We start from the raw sequence: 27,201 nt of genomic DNA, 5'->3' as shown, positions 1-27,201 counted from the left end.
ATGGCTTTTACCAGAAGTTTGGTCAAGAAAGCCAGAACAATCAAACCAAGCACTGGTACTCAGCAGGCAATCATTGACCCTACATCAAAGGTTATTCATGAAGGTCCTGCTTTCTCAACCTTGCACCTTGCCTGAGGTTTGGTGATCCTCAGGTTAAATCACCACCGGTCAGCTCTTCCTGTCAAGGGGAGAGCAGCCTATTGTCATCTGGAACTGTAGATGGGATTTAACAGGAGAAGGGACTAGGTAGATTTAGAATTATTTATAGGAATCAACTTAACATCAGATAAACAACTGTTTTATATTAGTAACTGAATTGTATTAACAATTTTTATATAAGATTGAATAAAAAGGGTTTCTTTATGTGAAAAAAATTAATGTTGAATATTCATTCAAGGCCAATGTGCAAAATAAATTCGAACTCAAATGAAAGATGTAGCAAATTAGTAAACAGGCTAAGGAACACAATGGACTTTTTAATGAAGAAACTGAAACATAAAGTAAGAAATATTCTGGGACAAAAGCCAGACAGCAGTTCAATATCAAATATAAGAAAACCAGCTAGGAAAATTGCTAACACATTATAATTTGTAATTGAGAATTCTGATTTATTCTTAATACCAACTTGTGGATAATTAGCAGCTAATGTTTTAATATGTGGTTTGAGAATATACAAAATATTTAAGTAACATATTAGTAATGTTACGAAGAAATTAATTTGCAATATGCCAGTAAAATGAAAAATTGAATGATACAAGCACAAGTCAGGCACAAATAATGCAACAAAGTACATTACCAATGCATATCTAGGCTGGGGATAATATCAAAAGATAAAGGTGCCTTCATTTGGTGTTAGAGCAGTTTAAATTGGTTCGAGAAATGCTGTATCATAAGAAGCCATTTTTGGGAGAGAACTTCCATAAAACGGACAGACAAATGACAGATTTATATTTGAAGGTGTCAAACTATAATTGATTGAAGGACATGCCATTGTTAGATTGACAGAACAGTGAAGGAATGAAGTTGCTTTTCATTTAGTGCTGGGCTGATGAATCTGATAACAAAACCATTATACTTTTTTGTATGAAATCTGAGATCTTTTGAGAAAGCCTTATAGTGCATTAGCTGTGTAAGTGGAACCATGGATCTCCTGTTTTGGCCAAAATGAGATTTGTCGTGTTCTAATTGTATGCTTGAACTTCTTTTCTTAATATTAAGTTGTAATGTTGTTTTATTCAAACATTTCAATGTTTTAATAAAGCTAGTCCAATTAAAGAATTTCCTTGAATTGAATAAAACATTTTATTGCCTTTGTGAAAGTAAAATGTTAATAAAAAGATTTAGTCTTTAAATTAATTAGGCCGCCTTGGAAGAATTTCCCACAGCAATCAGATGAAACATGAAATAGACTGTTACAATTTGTTTACAGAATATTGTTTGAAATTGTTTTGCAGTAAATAATAATAATGAAAGCCAGATATTCCCTTTTGATCCTGTATTTCATGGGGTTTGCTACTGGTCCATTGTTTTCATGAGAAGTTTGTACGGGACCCTTAATGGCTAAGGTTACAGTTATTATGACACAGGCCTGAAACCAAATTGTTTTATGAAGATAGTCTCGGTCCTGAATTTTTATATTTGATTTTGGCATTCATGAGCATAAGGTGATTCAGTCTAGGTATGATTGAAGTGACCCACTAGAAAGCTTTTAGCAAACAAAGTTTATTTAAGAACACAGTTAAAATATAACCAAAAGGAATTAGCATAGCTTTTACCAATTACAAAACTTAACATGTCACAGTATAAACCTTAACAGCTAGCTATCTATGTTGTTCCGAGTCAAACACCACCCCACAGACACACCCTTCTTCAGACTTGGTACAGGAATAAGTATACTCACATGATGCTGGGCTTTCACCTGCTGTGAATTGGTCCTTTGAATGTTGGATCAAATGTCTGAAGCTTCCCAGTCCTGGAAAGAGAGAGAGAGAGAGACTGCCTTCTTCCACAAGCTTCTAACAACAACTGAGAAAATCAAACAAAAACCTGGACTTTTTTGTGTATAAAAACTGTCCCCAGGCACATCAGCTAACCTGTCTATCATCCCCAAATCAAGCTCCACTCAATAATCTCCAAAGAACCATAAAACCCCAGAACACTGCATTAGCCCAGATTAAAATCAACATGATATCAATTAAATTGCCTCAGCAGCAATAAAGGACACTGGTCACAGACATCCTGGTGTTGATTACTTCCAGGGCCTGCAAGGACCATCCTGCAAGGGAACATAATTCAAGCACACTACTTAAAGGCACAGCATCATCACACAGTATTTTGGGTGGAGGCCATGGAGCAAGCAGGTCAGCATCCTACTTGTATATTGTAGACACTGTGGCTGGAACTCTACCACCCTGCCTGCCACAGAATTAAAGCAGGTGAAGGTCTGACAACAGAAATCTCCGTTGACCACGGGCAAGAATTTCCAGTCTCACTCGAGCGAGGCTGTAAAATCCTGCCCAGTCACATCTATACATTTGCTGTTCTGTTTTTGCAGTTACAATTATTTACATCTATATTTGTGGGGCAGATTATATCCTGCTTTAGAATAAATTTTGTTAAGAATCATTGCTGACAATCATTTTTAGATCAGAATTATTTTCCTTTTAGGACTTCCCAATTTAAAACATAATTGCCTGTCCACCCAGTGTAGTGTTATTTCTCTTCCCATACCTAGTGGTGCACAAGACAGACTTTCTTCTTTTCCCATAGCAAGATTTTTCCTGGAACAGGTCACTTACGGCTTGATGGGTGCCATTCTGCATCAAGCATGGCTGAGCAGGAGTCTCTTCCACTTCTACCACCTGACATTGGTGTTTTGGAAGGATCTTATAGGTTGATACACAACCCGTTGGTTGCATTATGAACACAACTTCCTTGGCCACCAATTCCCAGAGTTTCTGCCTCAAAGGCAGGGACTTTAACCACTGTGCCACATCTGACCCAATATATTAAATGTAACATTTGTCAGTAAAGGGAAGCTGTCTCTTCTTCTGTAGCACAGCTTTCACAACAATGGATTCTCATTGCTGTGCAGAGCATTGCTTTTGCACTTCATTCTTCCAGTCGCCATCCTTTTCCATATATTAAATAGTTTACGCCTGCAATATCAGTTGCTGCAAACTAAGTTTTCTGGTTGGGAATAGCCGTTGTGTTTCAAATTAAACTATAGAATTTAGATGAGGAAGATAATTTCATAAGGGATGGTACAGGCAGAGTATTCTTTACCCACCAAAATGGATGGTATTATTCAGGGGCACACAATAATGTTACCAAACTAATGTAACAATAGCTTGATAGCTTTACTGAACAACTTAATCATTTTGGACCAAAATAGTTTCCAAAGCATTTATAAAATTGATTTGAACGTTTCGTGAACATTACCATTTTGCATTATGTGTAGGTGTATATGTAAAATGTACACTAATTAACTTTGGCACATTAAAGTCTACAGCAAAATATCCACATTTTATCACAGTTTCTGCTTTGCAAGTTACCTGTTGTTGACTAAAGTAATTCAGGTGTTATCAGGTGTTCATGTCCTTGAAATCATTAAACATCAGTTCTCAGGGTTTTAATACATTACTAACAGCAACATTGCCAATGATCACCTGGTAAATTAATATCAAAACAAGTCTTGCCATTCATTTTGCTGAAAGTTTTCTGGATAACTTTGGCAGAGCATTTTTCCAGAACACAACAATTGCATTTGCACACACGTATGTATGAAATAATTCTGCACAAAATAATTTTGTAACATGTATGTAGTGCACTACTATAACGTTAATGGCTAGGTAGTTTACAGTTTAATAAAATTCAAACAGATTACTGTGAATTTAGTGTGTAACAAATTTCTGAAGCAGGTTCAGTTCTACTACTGCTCAATATGAAGTGAACCTACAAATTGCCTGAACTGAAAAATGCCATATAGTCAACTGCTGTGTAAAGAAATGAGAGCTTATGTCACTTCTGCTGTCTAGACTTCATCAGAAGCTGTACTGTATTTCTCAAAACACTACTTTCTCCAAAATTATCTTCTAAATTTTATCTCATAGTAGAAGAATTGATCTGGCCGTGTAAATCTAAAATATACCATCATGATTCCCAAATAGTTATTGTCTGACATTCAAAAGATTCATTACGTAAATAATGTTTCGCACAGTCTCTGAGATCAATTAAGCAATATAACTGTTTGATGAAAAAATGATTTTGAATTCTGTTCATTATTGTAAAGGGGGCTAATTCTGTTTAAAATTCTGTTTACAATACATTTTAAAGTCTATTTCTATTTCTTCCACAGCGATGAGAATGCTGCAGTTTTGCAGTCTACTGTTGCTCTGTGAAGGGTTGATGGTTTCCACCTCTGATTCTCTTCCTAGTAATGTTCCTACAGAATTTGCAGTTGATCTTTACCATGCCATTCGTTCAGTGCAGAAGAACCAAAATCTTATTTGTTCACCAATGTCTATCAGTCTGGGCCTAGCAATGATAGAACTGGGTGCCAGAGGAACCACTTTGCAACAGTTAAGAAAAGGTCTACATTTTGATAAAGCCCAGGAAGGTAGATAAAACTCTCTCTGTGTACTTAATGCTTAAAGTGATCGACATAAAGATTGGATTTCCAATTGTCGAAAAAAAATCGCTTTCTTGTTCGCCTACATTTAGCTTATTAATAAATAGGCTAATTTTAAAACTATGTCTGCTGAATGCTAAAGTGTTGTTATTCTGATTTTAGGAGAGGAATTTTCTATGTTGAAAAAACAATCCAAAATCATGTCTGCTGGTAGTAGGCTATACAAGCTAAAACTTGGCAATGCAATTTACGTTCAGGATGGATTCCGCTTGACTGAACAATATCTCCACAGCAACCAGCAATTCTTTGGTAATACTGTAAGAAATGTGAATTTTCAAGATTCTGTATCTGCTGCCAATGTTATCAATACATGGATCGCTAATCAGACCAGTGGTAAGTTTTAGTACACTCATTTATGGCTAATAGCGTTATTTAGTCTACAAAGTAACTGAGTTGTAGGTGGACCATTCTAAGTAAGTTAAGATGTTGCAATCCCTCTGCACAGAAGAAAACGTGTCTCATTCTGAGTAATTCATACAACAGCATGAAACAGAATTTGAAAATCATCTTTCAAATCTGTGAGAACATCAAGAAGGTAATTGACTGAAATAAATGTCTAAAAATAAACAGTGAGAAAGTGGAAAATCCAAATTTTAACCCTGAATTTGGAGCTGACAGAATGAGCATCAGGTTTGTTTGGCACAGAATCAGTCAGCCCTGAACATTGTTATATGTCTTCTAAGATCTCATTCGACTTTTGATGATACCGGCCAATAAAGACAACATCATTGGGCTGCAAGTAGTAGGCATGGATGTTGCTGTTTCTCTGGAGAGTGGCAATAATCCTGCTTCTTTGAAGTCCTCTCCGGTTGCTTTCTGTAAGTGAGCGACAGATATGGAAACAGGTCGACACCCCATTTGTAATTGAAAAGGGGTTTTCCAATAATCTCCAACTTGACAGCCAATAGCAATATGTGCCCTCCTGCTACAATGGAAAGGAAGTTTGTCCCTGTAGACTGCAGTTGTCAGCAACATGAAAGCCTGAATTACTGGTGCTCAGATGAACCTCTGCCTGTGTACCCTGTATTGGAGGGGGGGTGCTGTGCTTCCTTGAAGCTGGCCCTCTATATCCATCAGCTATGTCCTGTGGAGCAGCATATGGCTGAGTAGAAGGCAGCTATTTCTGGTGCTGTTGGCACTTTTGCTCCTCTTGTTCCTCACCAGAGATGCAGGGTAGAGCTGCATAAGTTGCTTCCATGTTGTGATGAAGACTGAGAGCAGGGAAGTGTGGATCAAGGTGCCTAAAATGCAAGACAGGTAAACTGATCTCCAAAAAGTAGGAAATGCTCTGGCGAGTAATATAGCACAATCTCAGAAGAAGTTTTGTGACTTTAGTTTCATTTTTGAAGGTTTCCCAGCCTGTCAGTTTTACAGAAGTTCTCCCCGCTGTGAACTCACCTTGTTGACATTGGTGCCATGCAGTCAGCTCAGGAAACCCATGGATTGGTTGTTAAGGGCAGGGTGAAGTTATTACCTGCTTCTTTGTTAAATTGACTGAGCTAGCAGCTGTATGGTGGGTGGGGGTTCTTTCTCACCTATAAACCTGCTCAGGTCAGAGCCTAAAAATGGGCAGGATCACATCAGATTCCCAACCTGGTGCCCTTCGCCCAAGCCTACCTCCTCTTGCCAGTTAAAAATCTGCCCATATGTTTAGGTACAGGTGAAATGTATCTTTGGGGATAATTGATTCCAAGAGCTTCCAGTCTCGCCTCTTCCATTTCTTCATCCTCCTCTTCACAATATTAAAGTAAATATACATTTGGACCACATCTATGTGGTGATTTGAAATTCTGGCAGATGTTAAAGGGAGTAGTGAGGTTTTTGGACGGGAATGCAGATACATCATTTTTGGTGGTTAGAAAACTGGCAGGGAACCACCATCAGTTCTATGGGAGAGTTGCAATGAAATCTAAAGTCTAAAACTAGAGGGCATAGGTTTAAGTGAGAGGGGAGAGATACAAAAGTGTCCAGAAGGGCAATTTTTTCACACAGAGGGCAGTGAGTGTCTGGAACAAGCTGCCAGAGGTAGTAGTAGAGGCAGGTACAATTTTGTCCTTTAGAAACCATTTAGATAGTTACATGGGTATGATGGGTATAGAGGGATATGGGCCAAATGCGGGGCAATTAGGATTAGCTTAGGGGTTTTAAAAAAAAAGGCGGCATGGACAAGTTGGGCCGAAGGGCCTGTTTCCATGCTGTAAACCTCTATGACTCTATAAATCAGGTGCCCTTCAGCCACTTAAGTGGCCACAATCAGGTCTTCACTGCGATTCGGATCCCTGGTGGAGGAAGTCCCACCCGATGAGAGCTGCCAGCCAATTAAAGGCTAGCAGCTCTTCATGCCATATGAATGGGTGGCAGCTGGCAGAAGTGTATCCACCAGAGGCCCTGGATTGCCAAGGGACCTCAGGCCAAATCTGAGTGAGAGACAGTGGGATGGGAACCGCAGGATGGGGTTTGTGGCAGAGGGGGGACAAGGGGGTTGGACTATACTTATAATTTGTGGGGTTTGTGCCTCATGCTCCCTTCCCAATGCCAGAGCCCTTAATCAGGCATTGACCGGAATGGCAGGCAACCCTGGGAGGCATGCAAAAGCCATGCAGGTACTGCCAGCTGGGAATTCCATCTCAGCTGCTTCTGTCCTCTGACACTTGGGGAAGTTTCGCTGTGGCTAGAAGGCTGGTACTGGACTTCTCGCCATGATTAAGTTGCCCATGGTTCCCTTCCTGACGGGCTGCATTAAATTCAATCCTGTTTTGTTTTTAAAAAAAATTTTATTCTTAAAATGTCTGCGGGTTTAATGTAAATGCTCACTTCAGGCAAACAGAACCTCAACCTTAAAAGCTACCCCCATGCTTTCAAACTAATTATCTCTGCATAGAAATGTCGTTGGCAAAAATGAAAATGGAAATTTTAAGGACCCAGGAACATCTGTGTGTTTCCCACAGATTAAATGAGTAATCATGAATTATGTAAATATAAGTATCTCAAAAACAATTATCCTATTCTCAAAGTCTGCAACATGTTTGGTAACGAACTGCACCAACTGAAAAGTCATAATACATGTTGAAAAATCCTTTCAATATGAATCATGTCAAAATTAACCTGTAATAAAAAAGTAAATTTCGTTGTCCTGTGGTTATATTGAGTAATCCAGTCAAGAATCATTGGCCGCGATTCTCCCATCGTGACCCACAACGTTTCTGGCGGGTCGCGGTGAGAGATGCGCGTCGCCGGCCTTGTACCGGGATTTGTGCATGCGCCGGGAACACATGCGCATCTCCCAGAGCCGGCGAACAATCGCCGGTCAGACCATGCTGGAAACCGACAGGAAGGCAGGTAAGCCATTTAGAAACATAGAAACAGAGAAAACTACAGCACAAAACAGGCCCTTCGGCCCCACAAGTTGTGCCGAACATATCCCTACCTTTTAGGCTTACCTATAACCCTCCACCCTATTAAGTCCCATGTACTCATCCAGGAGTCTCTTAAAAGACCCTATTGAGTTTGCCTCCACCACCACTGACGGCAGCCGATTCCACTCGCCCACCACCCTCTGTGTGAAAAACTTCCCCCTAACATTTCCCCTGTACCTACCCCCCAGCACCCTAAACCTGTATCCTGTCGTAGCAGCCATTTCCACCCTGGGAAAAAGCCTCTGAGAGTCCACCCGATCTATGCCTCTCAACATCTTATATACCTCTATTAGGTCTCCTCTCATCCTACGTCTCTCCAAGGAGAAAAGACCGAGCTCCCTCAGCCTATCCTCATAAGGCATGCCACTCAATCCAGGCAACATCCTTGTAAATCGCCTCTGCACCCTTTCAATCTTTTCCACATCCTTCCTGTATTGAGGCGACCAGAACTGAGCACAGTACAACAAGTGGGGTCTGACAAGGGTCTTATATAGCTGCATCATTATCCCCGGACTCCTAAACTCAATCCCTCGATTGATAAAGGCCAGCACACCATACGCCTTCTTAACCACCTCCTCCACCTGCGGGGCCGATTTTAGAGTCCTATGGACCCGGACCCCAAGGTCCTTCTGATCCTCTACAGTACTAAGAGTCTTTCCCTTTTAAAATGTATTTTAAATATGTTTAGCAGTTTATTATCAGGAACTTTCAGATCCCGATTAAATGTCATTCCAATGGGGTTTACACTATCTCCCCACATTTGGGGAACTAGCGGGAGACCATGCCGGAATGAAGGAGGGGGCAATCAGGGCTCCCCAGGGGGTTGGGCGACTTGGGGGTGGTGTCCCCTGGGCATGGGCACCCTGGCAGTGCCAACCTGTGCCCCTGGCACTGCCCAAGGGGCAAAGTGCCCATGCCCAGAGGGCAGTTTGGCACTGCCCATCAGGCATTGGCAGTGCCAAGGGGGGGCAGGGCCTACTGTGGGTGAGGCCTAGGGGTGATTGGTGGAGTGGGGAATCCCGCTTGCTCTCTGCAGACAGGATCGGTCTGGGATGGAAGGAGGGCAGCGATTGTGGCAGGCGGGAGGTGCGGGTGGTCTGGCTCTGGGGAAAGGGGGGCATCTGACCCCGACGGGGGGGAGAAGCAGGGGTCTGCCGGGGTGAGGGGGGTGGTCTGGACATTGGGGTGCTCCGGAACACAGGGGATCAGGGCTGGCCCGGGAATTGCTGTGGGGGCCACGATCGGGCCGTGGGAGTGGGCTGATGGCTGGAGGGACAGAACTGCGGCGTTCCTGGGCTGGCCAGTGATCGAGTTGGCCAGCAAACAGGGAGTCTGATAGATCTGGGCCACTGCGCATGTGCAGAGGTCCAGAACTGTCATACTCTGGCATGAATAGGCCCCGCCCCCCTGGGTTTTTAACGAGATTCACGATTGTGACCTCTGCAGTGCACAGAGTGTGGAGATTCAGGTGAGAAGCTGAACTGACAAAACAGTCGGGATTTAGAACAGTTTTCCCATCAATTCAGCACTTTAGGGAGAATCGCAGCCATTATTTCAGAGCTTTTTCTAATCTGCTGATCTATTTTGCATATATTTAGTCTACAGGTAATGAATGTTGGGTGGGATTTTCCTGCCCTTCCTGCCAGCGGGATCTTCCAGTCCCGCTAAAGGCAACTCCTGGACCTTCCCCACTCCACCCCCCCCCACTGCCCCCCTCCCCCCTGCCCCCATGATGGTTTCCCAGCAACGGGGCAAACGAGCCTCGCTAAACCTTGTCGACCTTGGCGGAATCAGAAAATCCTGCCAGCGGCCAATGGCAAACCGCCTCCACCACTGGAAAAAACGCCAATGTGGGGTGAGCGGGGGATGCTCTTTTAAATATCAGTTCAAACTTTGTGATACTTTACTAGCCTACTGTTCTATCAATGCATACCAGCTGTAAAACAATAAGAAAAATGCTGTGAATGCTGGAAAGCTGAAATAAATACAACTCAAACAACAAATAACTCTTTTGTTCCACAATGCAGAAGAACGCCTGTTTCCCAGTTAACCTAAACTGTACATCTGAATTTTAAAAAAAGAACAGTAGGGGGCAGCCAGCATTATGAAATGTTAATAGTCAGAATCTGGGAACAGAGAACTTGGAATAATAATTTATCATAATGGAATTTCCCCGCTCTGTAGGAAGTTAGGTAATTTAGCTTCGCATTTTAACAACCCAGGAAGATATGCTGGCAGCGCGCTGTTTCATGCTGTATGGACTAAAATATGATTACTTTTTTTTAATGACCAGAAATGCTACAAAATATCTGGTTATAAAAATGCTTTTCTTTAAGCTTCAGTGTCCTCCATTCAATTCTGGATATATTTTTTCTTTTTGTAACATGGCTGTGTCAGGGTGAGCAGGTCCTCTAATTCACCTTTTGACATCATCCCAATCCCCAGTGAATGATTTGAAGAAAGCAATCTGAAGTCACAGAAATTAACAATTTAAAATATGCTTAAAGATAAGCCTGTGAGAATTATTACATCCAGCAGTTTATTTAACTGATTGGAAGATCATTTGGCAAATTTATTATTTTAAACTGTAAATTATAACCTTGGATTTGTAAACCCATTATGAACAACATTTGCAACAACAAACACAGTTTGATATTGCAGGAATTTTGAAAGCAACAGTTATTTAAGTTCACATTTTCATTAAAAATGATCAATACCAATGGCAATAAATTTGCAATTAGGAATTGCTATATAATAAAAACCACAGTCTATCTAATTCTCCTTTTCCCATCCTGGCAATCACATGACAATAATAATGGAGTTGCTGAACAACGATAGCAGCCAATCTATACCAATTAGTTTGGCGACACAGTGGCGCAGTGGTTAGCCCTGCTGCATCATAGCGTCAAGGATCTGGGTTCAATTCTGGCCTCGGATGATTGTCTGTGTGGAGTTAGCACACAGTGCTCACTGTATCTGCATGATTTTCCTTTGGGTGCACCGGTTTCCTCCCACCCTCTGAACTGAGGAGCAGGCTTCCTTACTGCCATCCTTCTGGAGTGAATGAGCGCAGGTGTTGTGGAGCTGTTTAAATGCAGTGCACCCTTGATTAAAGTGTTTGGTTAATCCCAGGGTAGGCGAATCTGATGCTTCATGCCTCAGGAGCAGCGATTTTCACATTGGGAATTTCTTTTTCGAAATGCCTAAAATTTGCAGTCCAGATCGCGCTGCCTTGGCTGGAGGCAACATGTTCCGTTAGAAGTAACATAAGAGTGTTGTAAGGTTGCTACTTCAGGGCACAGCATGTCCCTCTCCTGGGCAGACTGGTCCATTGTCTCTGTGGGGGAGGGGGTGTTGGTTATGAGGTAACTGTTAAGAAAGAAAATTAACAGAATGTATGCTGTTACATATCAGACACAGAGTGCTTATTAAACCAAGTGATATATAAGGAAAAAATGTTGGTGTGATTTCCTGGGGGTCTCAAATGTTTATTAAAAACATCCCAAAATGCCTTGCAGAGGCATAACCATCAAAATAGATGTCAAGCTAAATGAGGAACTATTAAGAATGATAACCAAAGGTTTTGTCAAAGAGCAGGGCTTTAAGGAGGAGAGGGAGATGGCAAGGTGGAAAGGTTTAGGGAGGAATTGATGGAACATGGGTCGAAGTGGCTGAAGTCACAGCTCCAATGGTGCATAGAAGAGTGGGTGTATACATGACAGGATGGACCGTAGGAACAGAGAGGCAGATGAGATTGTAGGGCTGGATAGGATTACAGAGCTGGAGAAGGACAAGATCATAGAATCCTACAGAACAGAAGGAGGCCATTCGGCTCACCGAGTCTGCAATGACCACAATCCCACCCAGGCCCTATCCCCATAACTTCATGCATTTACCCTAGCTAGCCCTCCTGACACAAAGGGGAAATTTAGCATGGCCAATCCACCTAACCTGCACATCTTTGGACTGTGGGAGCAAACCGGAGCACCCGGGGGAAACTCATGCAGACACTGAGAGAATGTGCAAACTCCACACAGGCAGTGACCTAAGCCGGAATTTGAACTCAGGACCCTGGCGCTGTGAGTCAGCAGCGCTAACCACTGCGTCATCATGCCGCCCATGAATGGACTTTCTTAAATCCTTTCATGGGATGTGGGCATTGCTGACAAGGCCAGCATTTGTTATTCACCCCTAAAGACATAGATGAGAATTTTAAATTGGAAACACCAGTGGCCAATATAGATTAGAGAGGGCAGGGCTGATAACTTAATGTAACTTGGCATGTGATAGTTTGGCAACAGACTTTGGATGAGCTGAGACACACAGGGGATTGATAATTGGAGACTGGTAGGGGTGGAATAGTCAAGTCTAAAGGTGACAAGGACATGACTGGAGGTTTCAGCAGTAAGCTGAAGCACAGATGGAGATAAAAATAGATGCTCTTTGTGATTGAGTGGATATGGGGTCAGAAGGTCAGTTCAGGACCACTAGGACATGGAGGTTGCAAATAGTTTGGTTCAGGATCCAGGAAGGGAGACAGACTTTGTGCCGAGGCTCGTGAGGGCTGATTTTTCTACTGGGTAGTCGTTAAAATACAGGTTTGTTATAAAATGTGGTTAAAGTTGTTTTAAAAACACCTTGTCTAAATCAATTGTTTGCTTTCAGGTAAAGTTAAGAACTTGGTTACAAGTCAATCTTTCAACTCTTTGACAAAGCTAGTTTTAGTTAATGCCATTTACTTCAAGGGGACATGGAAACATAAATTCAATTCAGCGAACACCAGACTCATGGAGTTTACCAAACACGATGGCTCGGTGGTTCAGCTACCAATGATGCACCAGCAAGTGGTGAGCAGATTTGGTAAGTGCAATCAAAAAATACACATTTGATCAAAATCAGTAATTCAGAATAAAGTAAACTTTGTGAAGAGAGTATAAAAGACAGATGGAAAATACCAGCTGATCCATCAAACCAATCCCATTCAGTCATGTTGCATGTGACCATCATGAGCCTCACATACAGGACAGGGAAAAATCAGACTCGAGAAAACCCTAGACCAGTTTTCAGAGAAAAGAAGTTCTGAGAAATTATTTTCTGATTCCTAATAATCATGAAAATGTATTCCAGGAGGTAACAGTAAAGTGATGGAAGGGTTATCAACAGAGTTATCCAGTGGCATTTGCTTTGCAATGAGTTGCTCAGTGATGCTCAGCTTGGGTTCCAGCAGGGCCATTCAGATCCTGACCTCATTACAGCCTTGGTTCAAACATGGGCAATAAAGCTGAAATCCAATGATAAAGTGAGAGTGACTGCCCGTTATATCAAGGCCACATTTGATCAAGTGAGGCATCAAGGAGCCCGAGCAAAACTGGAGTCAGTGGAATCAGGGGGAAAACTGTCCATTGGTTGGAGTCATACCTAACACAAAGGAAGATGGCTGTGGTTGTTGGACGTCAGTCACCGCAAGTCCAGTACATCACTGCAGGAGTTCCTCAGGGGAATGTCTTACTCCCAACCATCTTCAGCTGCTACATCAATGACCTTCCTTCCATCATAAAGTCAGAAGTGGGGATATTTGCTGATGATTGCACAATATTCAGCACCATTTGTGACTTCTCGGATACTGAAGCAGTCCATATCCAAATGCAACAAAACCTGGACAATATCCAGGACTGGGCTGACATGCGGCAAGCAACATTTACGCCATACATGTGCCCCCCACAAACATTGGGACAACCCCCTCCACTCAAGCAATGGGACAACACCCCCCCCCCCCCCCCCCATGACATACACACACGGCATAAACACACACACATATACACAGGCATTACGGCAACCCCACAAACCCCCTTCATCACCACCTCCATCCAGCCTTCAGCACATTGTTCGCTGCTGCACCAATCAGAGCTGGCTTCTCTCCCTCATTTGGTGCTGATAGGCTGACCAGTGAGCCACAGATAAACAGCTTGTGATTGGAGGAGCAGTTCTAAGTAGAATCTTGCATTGGAGCTCAAATGGTTGACAGGTATGTTGAAAACTGCCTTGTAAGAGGGCTTGGTAGGCTGCATCTGGCCCCCAAGACAAGCTGATCGAGAAGGACAAGGGCATCAAATACATGGGAACACCATCACCTGGGAATTCCACTACAAGTCACTCACTATCCTGTCGCTGGGTCAAAATCCTGGAACTCATTTACTAACAGCACTATGTGTAAGCTACACCACAAGGGTTTCAGTGGTTAAAGAAGGCAGCTTATTGCCACCTTTTTAAGGGCAATTAGGGATGAGCAATGAATGCTGACCTCGCATCCCTTTAATAAATGAAAAAACAGTAACGACAAGGTACTTTCCTTATTATCACGCCTACTTTTTAATACAGAAATGCCAGTCTCCCCTCGGCACTTGCCCAGTTTTTGAAAGTTTGCAGTGAATCTGCATTCACTGCACGGGCAAGAAACTGATTCAAAAGATCTACGATTGCAAAAAGAAAAATCACCTGAGGTCTAATCGAGTTCTTTGCTTATGTAACTCATAATTATGTCCTCTCCTTCAAATCTAATTCAAATAATCTATCCACATGGGCACAACCTGGTCTCCTCGGCATTTTAATTCTTCCAATCAAACCATTAGCCCTAGCAACATAACTAATGCTACAGTTATCTAAATTGAAAGCCATTTGGCTGCCGCAGCCAAATTTCCCCATCACACCTAGGTACAATTATTAGCTGTTTCCCCTAAAGTGTTCTATCACTGGCACAGAGCTTTGTGTCATCTGTGAACTTGCACATAATATCCCCAACAGTTCTTTCATCAACACTGTCAGGCAGTAAACAAATTCTGTGTAGTGTTACAGTAAGAATTGTTTATATCTCTCTCGTATAATTATTTTATTTATGTTTTCTATATTTCTAATGCAGCATTTTAATGAAGCAATATAGCAATTGCTTATTGTATATAACAACAATATATTGTATACCATCCTAAGGATTGTTTTTCTATTGTTATGAAGGTGTGCGGGAGTGCAATCTATGATTATCCATCAGTACACCTAGCTCCCCATTAGGAAATAAATGTTTCAATTAATCACCTTTTAACCAATGCCTTTAGATGGCAGCTGATAGTGTTTGGACTTGCTAGTCTAAAAAATAGTTACTAATTTATGACTGTTAACCTATTTTATAAAAATTGACCATCTGAAATAGAGAATGCCTTGTAGGAAGATTCTATTCGTCTTTTATCACTGTTGATTACTGTTAGCATTATATGCAGTAAGAAGTTTAACAACACCAGGTTAAAGTCCAACAGGTTTATTTGGTAGCAAAAGCCACACAAGCTTTCGGAGCTCTAAGCCCCTGAAGGGGCTTACCCCAGTCCAAAGCCGGCATCTCCACATCATGAGCATTATATGCACCACTGCAACTCTGAGTCACTAGCTTTCTCCCGCCATGTGTGTTTTAACTACATGCCCATGCCCCGGGGAGACCTCCCGCACTCTCCACATGTCATCCCTTTTGCACCTGCATCATCTCAGTACCCATGTGACCACTCAGTCTATATACAGGATTCCTTATTTCACAACTATCTTCATTTCTTTGTTATTTGAGAATCCCTGATTAATGAACCATCTAAATAAAAAGCTACTATAAAGCCAATTTAGATTTTGACAGTCTGATTCCAATCATTGGGAATTAAATTATCTTTCTACAGGCTACTTTGTAGCTGGTAACATCAGTTATCAGGTTTTAGAACTACCCTACAGTGGAAATGAGGCCAGCATAATCCTGGTTCTACCAGCAGAAGGAATTGATTTAACAGAGTTGGAAAAGCTTATCACACCACAGATGATCCAACATTGGCTTTCCACAATGGCAGAAGAAGACATTGAGATTAATCTTCCAAGGTTGGTTAGCAAAACGTACCATTCCTTTTTCTGTTAGCATTGGTAGAACAGTAACAGCTCTTTATGGTTTGTGAACTCTGAGGACTGTTTCTGTTTGTAGAAAGTAAGCTGATTTTAAGAGGTGAAATTTGCAATAAAAAGTATGCACAGTCTCTTAAATATAAGTATGAATACATTTTTTTGGGAGCTATTTGATTGTTGCCATGAAAATCAATCAGAAAATGTTTGCACAAGCAGACAAGATCTTGGAAACTATTCTAGTGAGTTTGCAACTGGAACTGCTATCATAATGTAAAAGTGATTTAATCATAGAATCCCTGCAGTGCAGAAGGAGGCCAGTCGGCCTATCAAGTCTGCACAAACCCACCTAGGCCCTATTCCAATAATCCCACACATTCATCTTGCTAATCCCTCTGACACTAGCGTCAATTTAGCATGGCCAATCCACCTAACCCACACATCTGTAGACTGTGGGAGGAAACCGGAGCACCTGGAGGAAACCCACACCGGAATTGGGAGAGTGTGCAAACTCCACACAGACATGAACTGAGGTCGGAATTGAACACAGGTCCCTGACGCTGTGAGGCAGCAGTGCTAACCACTGTGACACCGTGCTGCCCCCATGTTAATTCTGAATCACATTAAGTATGTTAATGCGATTCAGATTGCCACTAAATACCTAAAGCACAGTAATATTCAAATCAGGCATTATTAAACATCTGAATAAATGAATTTCCTCCCCAAAGAAAGATGATAAGCTTAGGTGTTATGTATGCGGGGCATAGCCTCTTTAAGAGGATGTGTCAGGTAAACTGGGTGATTGGCCCAGGAAACTGCCCCTTACAACCACTCAAGGGCTGGAGTTCGAGCAGAACAGTTTACCATAAACGCTACTGTTCCTGTGGCTTGCCTTTCCACGTGACTTCTTTGGAGATACCTCCCCAATAGTCTCAGACTTAACATGCAATCTTTATGCAATCCTCCAAGTGGTCACCAGGTTAAGTCACCAGGTTTGATTGAACGATCTGCACTGAGTATGGTTCAAGTCAGGGCAGTAGATGATCACAGTAAAGTAAAGCATATTAAAGCATACTTATTAGTCACAAGTAAGGCTTACATTAACAATGAAGTTACTGTGAAATTCCCCTAGTCACCACACTCCTGTTCGGGTTAATGCACCTAACCAGCACGTCTTTCAGACTGTGGGAGGAAACCAGAGCACCCGGAGGAAATCCACACAGACACGGGGAGAACGTGCAAACTCCACACAGACAGTGACCCAAGCTGGGAATCGAACCTTGGTCCCTGGCGCTGTGAGGCAGCAGTGCTAACCACTGTGCCACCGTGCCTATGGAAGAATGAAGCAAACATCAGTCAGGGTTCTTGCACTTGATTTCAATCCAATCAATGGTGATTAATATACCTGTCTGAGGATGGAAAAAGGACAGCATCAAGCTTGGGGGAGATACGTATCCCACTAAATAAATTCTCAGAATTGACAGTACTTAGGAGTAAAAGCTATTTTTAAGCATTAGGTGGAAGTAAATCTTATGAGCGGTGTATGCATTTGTTTTAAAATAAAAATGCAAATCACTTCTTGGTTATCTGTATTTATTACAAAATCCATCTCAGTTTATGGCATCAAGCACCTAATTCTTTGACACAAAGGTAGCAGTTCAAGTTGCAAGTACAGCCTTCAGATTATACAAACATTTTCTGATTGGTTCTCCGGGATCCTGTGGGCAACAGCCAAAAATGCATTTGTTAAAAATATGTTGTCACCTTTTCTGAAATGTTATTAGAAAACCAAAATAGAAAAAGCTGGAAATACCACTGAAAATCTGAAATCTTAATGGCCTTTTTCTTTCAGTTGCTGATTGACATGATGGGTAGTTGTTCTGCTTCATGTTGGTATCCTTTAGTTTTTTTAAAATTACTTACTCTCACAATTCAGAACTGTTGTGGGTTTAGTTAGTTCCATTATCAGTGACCTCAGGAGTCAGCACCACCGTCAACATACTGTATGACAAAAGCAATGGCCCAGATTTTCCCATCAAAATAACAGCGAGGCTCACAGCACAAATGGTGCAGCAATTTCAGGGCAAGACAGAATTTGCAATTAAACCCTAAAATCCTTGAGTTGCTGTCTGAGTTGTGCTGCTCTGCTGAAAGCTTTGCGAAAAAGCTGTCTCACCTTTGACTCACCTTTGAAATGAAGCATAAATGCTGGCTGCAGCAGAGAAGGAGGCCACTTGGCTTGATGAACTCATGTCACAATGAGTTTCTGTACTTTCACAACAGATACATAGGGCCCGATTTTACTATCGCGTTGCGCCCATTTCTGGGCGTGAAAACTTGGTAAAGTCAAGCATGCGGCAAGTAGCGCAATGGAGTGGCATTCTATCATTTGTTTTCTGCGCATGCGCAGTTAGAGGCACCGATCGGAGCTGCAGGGTTTCGGGCATGTTAAGCCCCATCCACGGGCTTGGACTCGCTAATATTTTTGCAGGCAGTGTGCATATGGGGGCGCCTCAGAATGGGTCTAAAAGTCGGATCTGAAGCACTCCCAGTTTCAAGTCCGCCCAGCACTTAGAATCAAAATGGTAAAATAGGGCCCATAGAATTATAGAATCTCTACAGAAGGAGGCCATTCGGCCCATCGAGTCTGTACCAACATTTATCCAGGTTTACCCCATAATCCCACGTATTTACTCCACTAACCCCCTAACGTATATATCTTGGACATGAAGGGTCAATTTTGGCATGGCCAATCAAACTAATCTGCACAACTTCAGACTTTGCGAGAAAACCGGATAACCCGAAGGAGACCCACGCAGACACAGGGAGAATGTGCAGACTCCACACAGACAGTCACCCAAGGCTGGAATCAAACCTGGGTTCCTGGCACCATGAGGCAGCAGTGTTAACCACTGTGTAAATCGTATAAACTAACTTGTGCCAGAAAGTTAAGTCTTGTCCAACCTAATTCAAGTACTCCTTTAATAACATGATGTGTTTTATTTACAACCAAATAACTTCCACAACAATGAAAATTGATAATCTGGCATCTCATTCTTTTAGGTTTTACTTGTTATTGGAGATTTTAAGAAGTTTTGTTTTAACTTTTTCCTTTCTGTCTCCTTTCTTTCTCTCTTAATCCAGTCTCTCTTTCCTTCTCTTTCTGTACCTGCTTTTTCACTGAATTTCACTATTCTCACTCACTCAGCCTTCTCAGTCCTTCTGCTGCCTATTTTTCAATCCTCCAATCTGATTGGTTAAGAAGATGAATAGTTGCTTGCCCAGCTCACTCAAGTTTCCGTTGTCCCATTCCCTCATTGCAATATCTCCAGCTTACACTTTCAGCAATTTGCCATGCAAAACATTTAAAAACCTCAGCATGAAAGGACAAGTTTAACTAAAAACAACCACTCTTAGATGCCTTTATACACCAAATCTGGGCCAGTGCACCATCACCTAGCAGTAAGCCTTGATCCAATTCAAAACTTTGTGCTTTTAACAAGGGAGTTGTAATAATTCAAATGATTCCTCAGTATGAAAAACAGGTAATAATTTAAATGAGTTGAAGTGAGTTAAATTTACAGGACCCATTGTAAAGAGAAAGTTATAGCCTAAAGTTTCGGCACGGTAGCACAGTGGCTAGCACTGCTGCTTCACAGCTCCAGGGACCTGGGTTCAATTCCCGGCTTGGGTCACTGTCTGTGTGGAGTTTGCACATTCTCCTCGTGTCTGTGTGGGTTTTCTCCGGGTGCTCCGGTTTCCTCCCACAGTCCAAAGATGTGCGGGTTAGGTTGATTGGCCATGCTAAAATTGCCCTTTAGTGCCCTGAGATGTGTAGGTTAGAGGGATTAGCGGGTAAATGTGTAGGGATATGGGGGTAGGGCCTGGGTGGGACTGTGGTCAGTGCAGACTCGATGGGCCGAATGGCTTGTTTCTGCACTGTAGGGTTTTCTATGATTCTATGATTTCTAAAAATATGAACCAGTCACATATGAACAACTGCAAACAGAAAATGAATGAAAAATGTTCTACCCAAGAACATTTCCACTCCCCCCCCCACAATCCCCCTCCCCCCTCCCCCACATTCCTATTTAGGAGATCTTGTGGTACAGTGGTAGCATTCCTATCTCTAGACCAGGAGCTCCAGGTCCAGAGCCAGGACTTGTTGGCAGTGGAAGGAGTGTTCACAACACAGTTCAACAAGCTGATAATCTGCTTGGGAATCCTTCCACCACTTTCTTGCTCTTCTCCAAAAGGAAATAAAGTGTGTGTGTGGAGATACACTATACAAATTCCTGTTTGATCTAAACAAAAATTAAATTGGTCATGACAATCTTATTGCAATAACACAAGAAATTGATTAGTATTTTGCGTAATGAAAATGCTGATATTCTCATGTATGTTCCACATTTATATCATTGAGTAAAATGTATCTCAGGGTGTCCGGTTGTTCCATTCAGGTCAGTTTCTTTATTCCCTATTGCTTAAATATGCTTCTGCTTAAATTTTAAAATAAACGGGATTATTCCAATATCATCTTGTGGAGTGATAATCTTGTACTTGGAAATTCCTACAGGTTTGATATTGGGGCACGAGGATGCTTTTCCATAAGGAAAATGCAATGGTTATGCCATGAGTTAATCTGGACTGCTCTTATTCGACACAGAACAGCAGACTCCAAAGCAGAATTTTAAGAATTTGGGGAAATAGTCTTTTATCATGGAAATTGATGTACGGAATTGAAGGTCCCAAAAATGAAATTAATACAATTTTGTTTTGTTTGTCCTTGGGGTGTGAGTGTCACTGGTGAGACCAGCATTTATTGCCCATTCTTGAGAAAGTGGTGATGAACCATCTTCTTGAATCATTGCAGCCCATGTGATGAAGGTAAGCCCACAATGGTGTTTGGGCCAACTGAGAAGGAAAACAATAATAAAGTACATCCAATCTATAAATATTGTGTTGACTTTCTACTGAGACTTGAATACCATTGCAAAGCAGATTTCCATTTTGCACAAATGCCACTGGAATAGCATAGCACTAAACACTAAGCTAACTAAAGTGCAATGTCAAACCCAGTTTGGAAACTGTTCATGGGCTTTTCTAAATTTACCCAAGATTTAGTTAAATGTATTGGGTGGCTAAATACTTTCATCAGATAATATATGTAATATAATGGCTTGGACATCAACACATTCCAATGTTGGGACACTAATGGGATGGCACAGTGGCACAGTGGTCAGCACTGCTGCCTCACAACGCCAAGGACCCGGTTCGATTCCCGGCCTGGGTCACTGCCCATGTGGAGTTTGCACATTCTCCCCGTGTCAGCCTGGTTTTCTCTGGGTGCTCCTGGTTTCCTCCCACAGTCCACAGGTTAGGTGAATTGGCCATGCCAAATTCTCCCTCAGTGTATCCAAACAGGCATTGGAGTGTGGCGGCTAGGGGATTTCACAGTAACTTCATTGCAGCGTTAATGTAAGACTATTTGTGACTAGTAAATAAATAAACTTTAGCTCTTTTTTAATAAAAAAGTAAAATAAATAAGAGTGGAATTTTCGTTCGGGCGAGACTGGAAATTCCTGTCCGAGGTCAATGGAGATATCCATTGTCGGACCCTCGCCCGCTCCGATTCTGGGCAGGTGAGGTGGTAGAGCTCCGGCCTTTAAATCTTAGCCAATTAGTATAAACAAGTCATCACTGGCCACTTATGGTTACAGCAGCTATTGATCTGGCAGTAATAGCTGCACTAATACTGCATTTCAAACTGCTATAGCCAGTGCATTTATATCCAGAAATGGAAGTAAAAGCAACATGCAACTTGCTTTGGCATTTAGAATGACCTGTTTCAAATCAAAACTCAACAGCTGTTATCTCTGTAATAGTTCAGCTTACCTGCTAGAATTTCAAGCTGCAAAATAGGGCGTGCCGCAAAACTGATTTTACCTGGCGCACACAAAAATTAACAGAGAAGTGAGTTTGCAACCAAACAGGTCACCGCTCTGAAAGGGAGAGTGTGTACAAGGATAGGAGTACAAAGTTATGGCTCTTATTTTGTGAGTATGGTTCTCTGCTGAGAGATCCCGACTCCCCGCCACTGGAATTTTAGCAGGCGGACAATGTGAAACCTCATTGACAGTCGGGTGGGAATTTCCGGCTTTTAGACCGGTGCGGCCAGAGAATTCCGCCTTCATGGAATAAATCCAGACATAAAGAGAAAGCCACCACCCATTCTTGATTGTTCAACTGCAGTGGCATGTTGTGTAGTTTGCTTTAGACTAAGGTACTAATCGTCTGCTTTCCCAATGTAACATTTCTAGGTTTAAAATCCAACAAAAGTTAGATTTGAAAGAACCATTTGAATTCCTCAACATCACAGAAATATTTGAAAATGGAAGTGACCTTTCTGGGATCACAGGTATGAACATTAGGGTTCCTTTTGCAATCCTTGCTAAAATGTCATTGGACTGGACTCTGAGGTTAATGTACATATTGGAATGATGGGGAACTATATGGAAGCCCAGGCATATATAATCATTCAATAAATCTCAGTGCATCACTTGTCATTTATGTAACAATGCAAAATGAAATGAATAAGTAACCCTTTAAAGAGTATGGCTTAAAAAACTGATACAGCCATTTAAAGAGGAATTTATGTGGATTACCATGTTGGTGTCATTTCAAAGGAGTCATGCCTATCAGGAATGCATGTTCGGAAACTATGTGCATAGCCCCTAATACTTTTCACCTATTAAAATGAATTGGCTGAAAATTGTAGGGAATATGTGTGTAGCTTCCTGATATATTTGCGGCTCTGACTAGTGCTATAAGGTGTTGGGCATAGTTCAGTAAATCTTACTAAGTTATTTGTAGTTTTAAGTAATTCAACAGTAAGCTTTTATTAACTATTAGAAACTGTATACACAGGTGCAGTAAAGGTCCAAGCTAGGAGTGTCTCCATGCTTGCTTCTACACATGACTCTGTCCTATGTTACAATGACCCTTTTTTGGGAAAGTAAATACTTTTGGAGCAAATCTGCACAGAAACTAACTGAATTCTGCATTGCTAATTGTACTCAGGATTTTAAGTAATTATTTTTTGAACTTTTAGGGACCCTCTGTACTAAACAATGTAATTTCCTCAGCCACATAATATGTTTGTAGGCCTCTCTATCCATGATGTAACCAGTAATTGGGAGACAAAGGCATATCATGGTTCATTTGCCATTGTGCCCGTGTCTTTGTGTGGGGTAATATCTACCACAATGGAGCATTATGAGTGAGAACCTAAACTGTACCTATACTTTGTGTCACAGAACATTGTATTAGCACACGAACAGCTGTCCTAATTTTTGACATTTAATAAGAATAATCTTATTAAAATGATGGCTTGTTGGAGAATAAATGAATATTAATTAATAAGAGATTATGAATATCGGAAAACTGATAATTAGCTAAGTATGGGCATGAACAATAAAATGATCACCAAAAATGCTCAAAAATAGTAAATATTATATGTAAATTCATTGCTAAGTGTTATAATTGCTCATTTCAATAGATTCACCTGACCTGCACATTTCTCAAGCAGTCCATCAAGCAGTTATTGAAATAAATGAAGAAGGGAGTGAAGCAGCAGCTTCAACAGGTATTTCATCACTTCATCAAATCCACGTCAGTTTTGTATTTAATATGTGTACCTCAGTTGCTTTTCATCTCTGCATTTTAATAAAAGGAAAACTTGCCAATAGACAGTAATTTAACAAATAGAACTAAGACTAAAATTAGCTCTCCTTCAGTGAAGTATTTTTTACCCCCTTCTCCATAACTATTCAAAACCTTATGATGTCCCATTGAAACATTCTTCACTAGAACCAGGTCCAGCATCCTGCCTTATTGTGCTGGAAACATAGTGATCAGGAAAGTCCCCTTGAACACACTTCAAAAATTCCTTCCTCTTTTTACCTTGTCCATGGATACTATCCCAGTCTATAGTGGGATTACTGAAATCGCCCCCATTATCATTGCTCTACAGTTCTTGCAGCTTTCTGCAAGTTGCTTCAAGTTGACTACTCCATTTCCTTTGCATTATTAGTGGTCTATAGCACACAGGCTGAAACAAAAATCTTATCACTAAGCCAAGGCTGACACCTACTGTTATTATTAATAAGAAGGGAGGGAAATACAACTATTGCATTTTAAGTACAAAATAAAATAAATTTGAAATATGTTGTTTCGTTTCTAAAACTATGTGAAAAGATTGGTAGTATTGAAGTAATATTCTTGATATTGGATCTTTCCATGTAGGTATGACAGCAGCAATCATGAGCCTTCCTAGACAATTTATGGCTAATCGTCCATTTGTGTTTCTTATACGGAGCAACTTGACAGGTAATGTTTCACTGATTTAATTTGTTTATTCATGCGATTTGTTGGACTGTTTTGCGAGCTAAATAATGCAAATTGCTTTATGGTCTTAACCAAACTCAAAATCGTGAAATTAGATTTTACACCATAAGACCATAAGACATAGGAGCAGAATTAGGCCACTCAGCCCATTGAATCTACTCTGACATTCAATCGTGGCTGATACTTTTCTCATCCCCATTCTCCTGCCTTTTCCTCATAACCCCTGATCCCCTTATTAATCCCCTTATTATTGGCGGCACGGTAGCACAGTGGTTGGCACTGCTGCTTCACAGCTCCAGGGTCCTGGGTTCGATTCCCGGCTCGGGTCACTGTCTGTGTGGAGTTTGCACATTCTCCTCGTGTCTGCGTGGGTTTCCTCCGGGTGCTCCGGTTTCCTCCCACAGTCCAAAGATGTGCGGGTTAGGTTGATTGGCCAGGTTAAAAATTGCCCCTTAGAGTCCTGAGATGCATAGGTTAGTGGGATTAGCGGGTAAATATGTGGGGGTAGGGCCTGGGTGGGATTGTAGTCGGTGCAGACTCGATGGGCCGAATGGCCTCCTTCTGCACTGTAGGGTTTCTATGATTTCTATGATAATCAAGAACCTATCTATCTCTGTCTTAAAGACACTCAATGACCTGGCCTCCACAGCCTTCTGCAGCAAAGAGTTCCACAGATTCACCACTCTCTGGCTAAAGAAATTCCTCCTCATTTCTGTTTTAAAGAGTCGTCCCTTTAGTCTGAGGTTGTGTCCTCTGGTTCTAGTTTTTCCTACTAGTGGAAACATCCTCTCCACGTCCACTCTATCCAGGCCCCGCAGTATCCTGTAAGTTTCAATAAGATCCCCCTCATCCTTCTAAACTCCAATGAGTACATACCCAGAGTTCTCAACCATTCTTCATACGACAAGCTTTTCATTCCTCATTCCAGGGATCATTCTTGTGAACCTCCTCTGGACCCTTTCCCAAGGTCAGCACATCCTTCCTTAGATATGGGGTCCAAAACTACTCACAATATTCCAAATGGAGTCTAACCAGAGCCTTGTACAGCCTCAGAAGTACATTCCTGCTCTTGTATTCTAGCTCTCTTGACATGAATGCGAACATTGCATTTGCCTCCCTAGCTGCCAGCTGAACCTGCACGTTAACCTTAAGAGAATCTTGAACAAGGACTTCCAAGTCCCTTTGTGCGCAGTAACTTCATTTCTGTGTTAATGTAAACCAACTTGTGACTAATAAATACACTTATTTACTTACTTTCCGAAACATTTCCTCATTTAGAAAATAGTCTATGCCTCCATTTCTCCTTCCAAAGTGCATAACCTCACTCTTTTCCACATTGTATTCCATCTACCACTTCTTTGCCCACTCTCCTAGACTGCCCATGTCCTTCTGCAGCTCCTCTGCTTCCTCAATACTACCCTGTCCCTCTAATTTCTTTATATTATCTTCAAACTTGGCAACAGTGCCTTCAATTCCTTCTTCCAAATTGTTAATGTATATTAAAAAAGGTTGTGGTCCCAGCACCGACCCGAGGCACACGACCAGTCAGCAGCTGCCATCCTGAAAAAGACCCCTTTATCCCCACTCTCTGCCTTCTGCCAGTCAGCCAATCCTCTATCCATGCCAGGATCTTATCCCTAACACCTTGGGCTCTTAACTTATTTAACAGTCTCCTATGCGGCACCTTGTCAAAGGCCTTCTGGAAATCTAAATAAATCACGTCCACTGATTCTCCTTTATCTATCTTTCTTGTTACCTCCTCAAAGAACTCTAACAGATTTGTCAGACATGACCTTCCCTTGACGAAGCGGTGCTGACTCAGTCCTATTTTATCATGCACTTCCAAGTACTCCGTGATTTCATCTTTAATAATGGACTCTAAAATCTTGCTAATGACCGAAGTCAGGCTAACTGGTCTATAATTTCCCGTCTGCTGCCTCCCTCCCTTCTTAAACAACGATGTTACATTAGCTACTTTCCAGTCCTCTGGTACCCTCCCTGCCTCCAGTGATTCCTGAGAGATCACCACCAATTCATCCACAATTTCCTCAGCTATCTCTTTTATAACCCTGGGGTGTAGTCCATCCGATCCAGGTGATTTATCCAACTTCAGACCTTTCAGTTTCCCCAGAACCTTCTCCTTAGTAATGGCCACGACAGTCACCTGTGCCCTCTGATTCTCCTGGAGCTCTGGCATCCCACTGGTGTCTTGCACCGTGAAGACTGATGCAAAGTAACTATTCAGTTCCTCTGCCATTTCTTTCTTTCCTATTATTACTTCTACAGCCTCATTTTCCAGAGGTCCAATGTCTATTTTTGCCTCTCTCTTACCTTTTAAAAAATTCATAACAATCTGGACAAACAAGTTGATCCTGAATTAACATATATTGTACACTGGTGATACTTTTTATTTTGTTTTGAGAAGGCAAAACTTGTTGAAATTACCTTGGTATTGATGAACACATCAGTATTTCAAGAATGATTACAAGTAACACCATTAACAATACTTCCTAAGAGTTGCTTTCTCAGGTGCATTTTTGAGGATTTCAAAAGAAGTTTAAGTACATAAATGCAGAATAGCATATACCACTCACCAAGCCACCATTTACTCTAATAGATATAAATTGTGTAGAATCTATGGTAATAGGTATTCCACCATTTTCTTGGCCTTAATATAAATATTTTTGATTTTCAGGTTCAGTCTTATTTATGGGAAGAGTAATGGACCCAGACATGATGAACTCCTATGGGAGAGATAAGGATGCATTGTAA

General features: G+C 41.6%; 1 protein-coding gene across 1 annotated transcript; it reads left to right on the top strand.

Moving 5' to 3' along the window:
- serpini1 (serpin peptidase inhibitor, clade I (neuroserpin), member 1) lies at positions 1 to 27,201 on the top strand. Its single transcript, XM_078210111.1, has 9 exons — positions 1 to 103; positions 4,358 to 4,618; positions 4,793 to 5,023; positions 12,772 to 12,966; positions 15,813 to 16,005; positions 22,344 to 22,441; positions 23,582 to 23,668; positions 24,328 to 24,411; positions 27,125 to 27,201. Exons 1-9 carry the CDS (start codon positions 1 to 3, stop codon positions 27,199 to 27,201), a joined length of 1,329 nt encoding a protein of 442 aa, XP_078066237.1.

This window comes from Mustelus asterias, chromosome 3 (genome assembly GCF_964213995.1).
Source record: "Mustelus asterias chromosome 3, sMusAst1.hap1.1, whole genome shotgun sequence".
In the NCBI taxonomy this organism is placed as follows: domain Eukaryota; kingdom Metazoa; phylum Chordata; class Chondrichthyes; order Carcharhiniformes; family Triakidae; genus Mustelus; species Mustelus asterias.
This window is presented reverse-complemented; position numbering and strand designations above follow the sequence as displayed.

Coding starts and splice junctions, on each gene's coding strand:
- serpini1 (XM_078210111.1), top strand. CDS start 1: ATGGCTTTTACCAGAAGTTTGGTCAAGAAAGCCAGAACAATCAAACCA. Junction 4,619..4,792: donor TTTTGATAAAGCCCAGGAAG/GTAGATAAAACT, acceptor TTCTGATTTTAG/GAGAGGAATTTTCTATGTTG. Junction 22,442..23,581: donor TGACCTTTCTGGGATCACAG/GTATGAACATTA, acceptor TCATTTCAATAG/ATTCACCTGACCTGCACATT.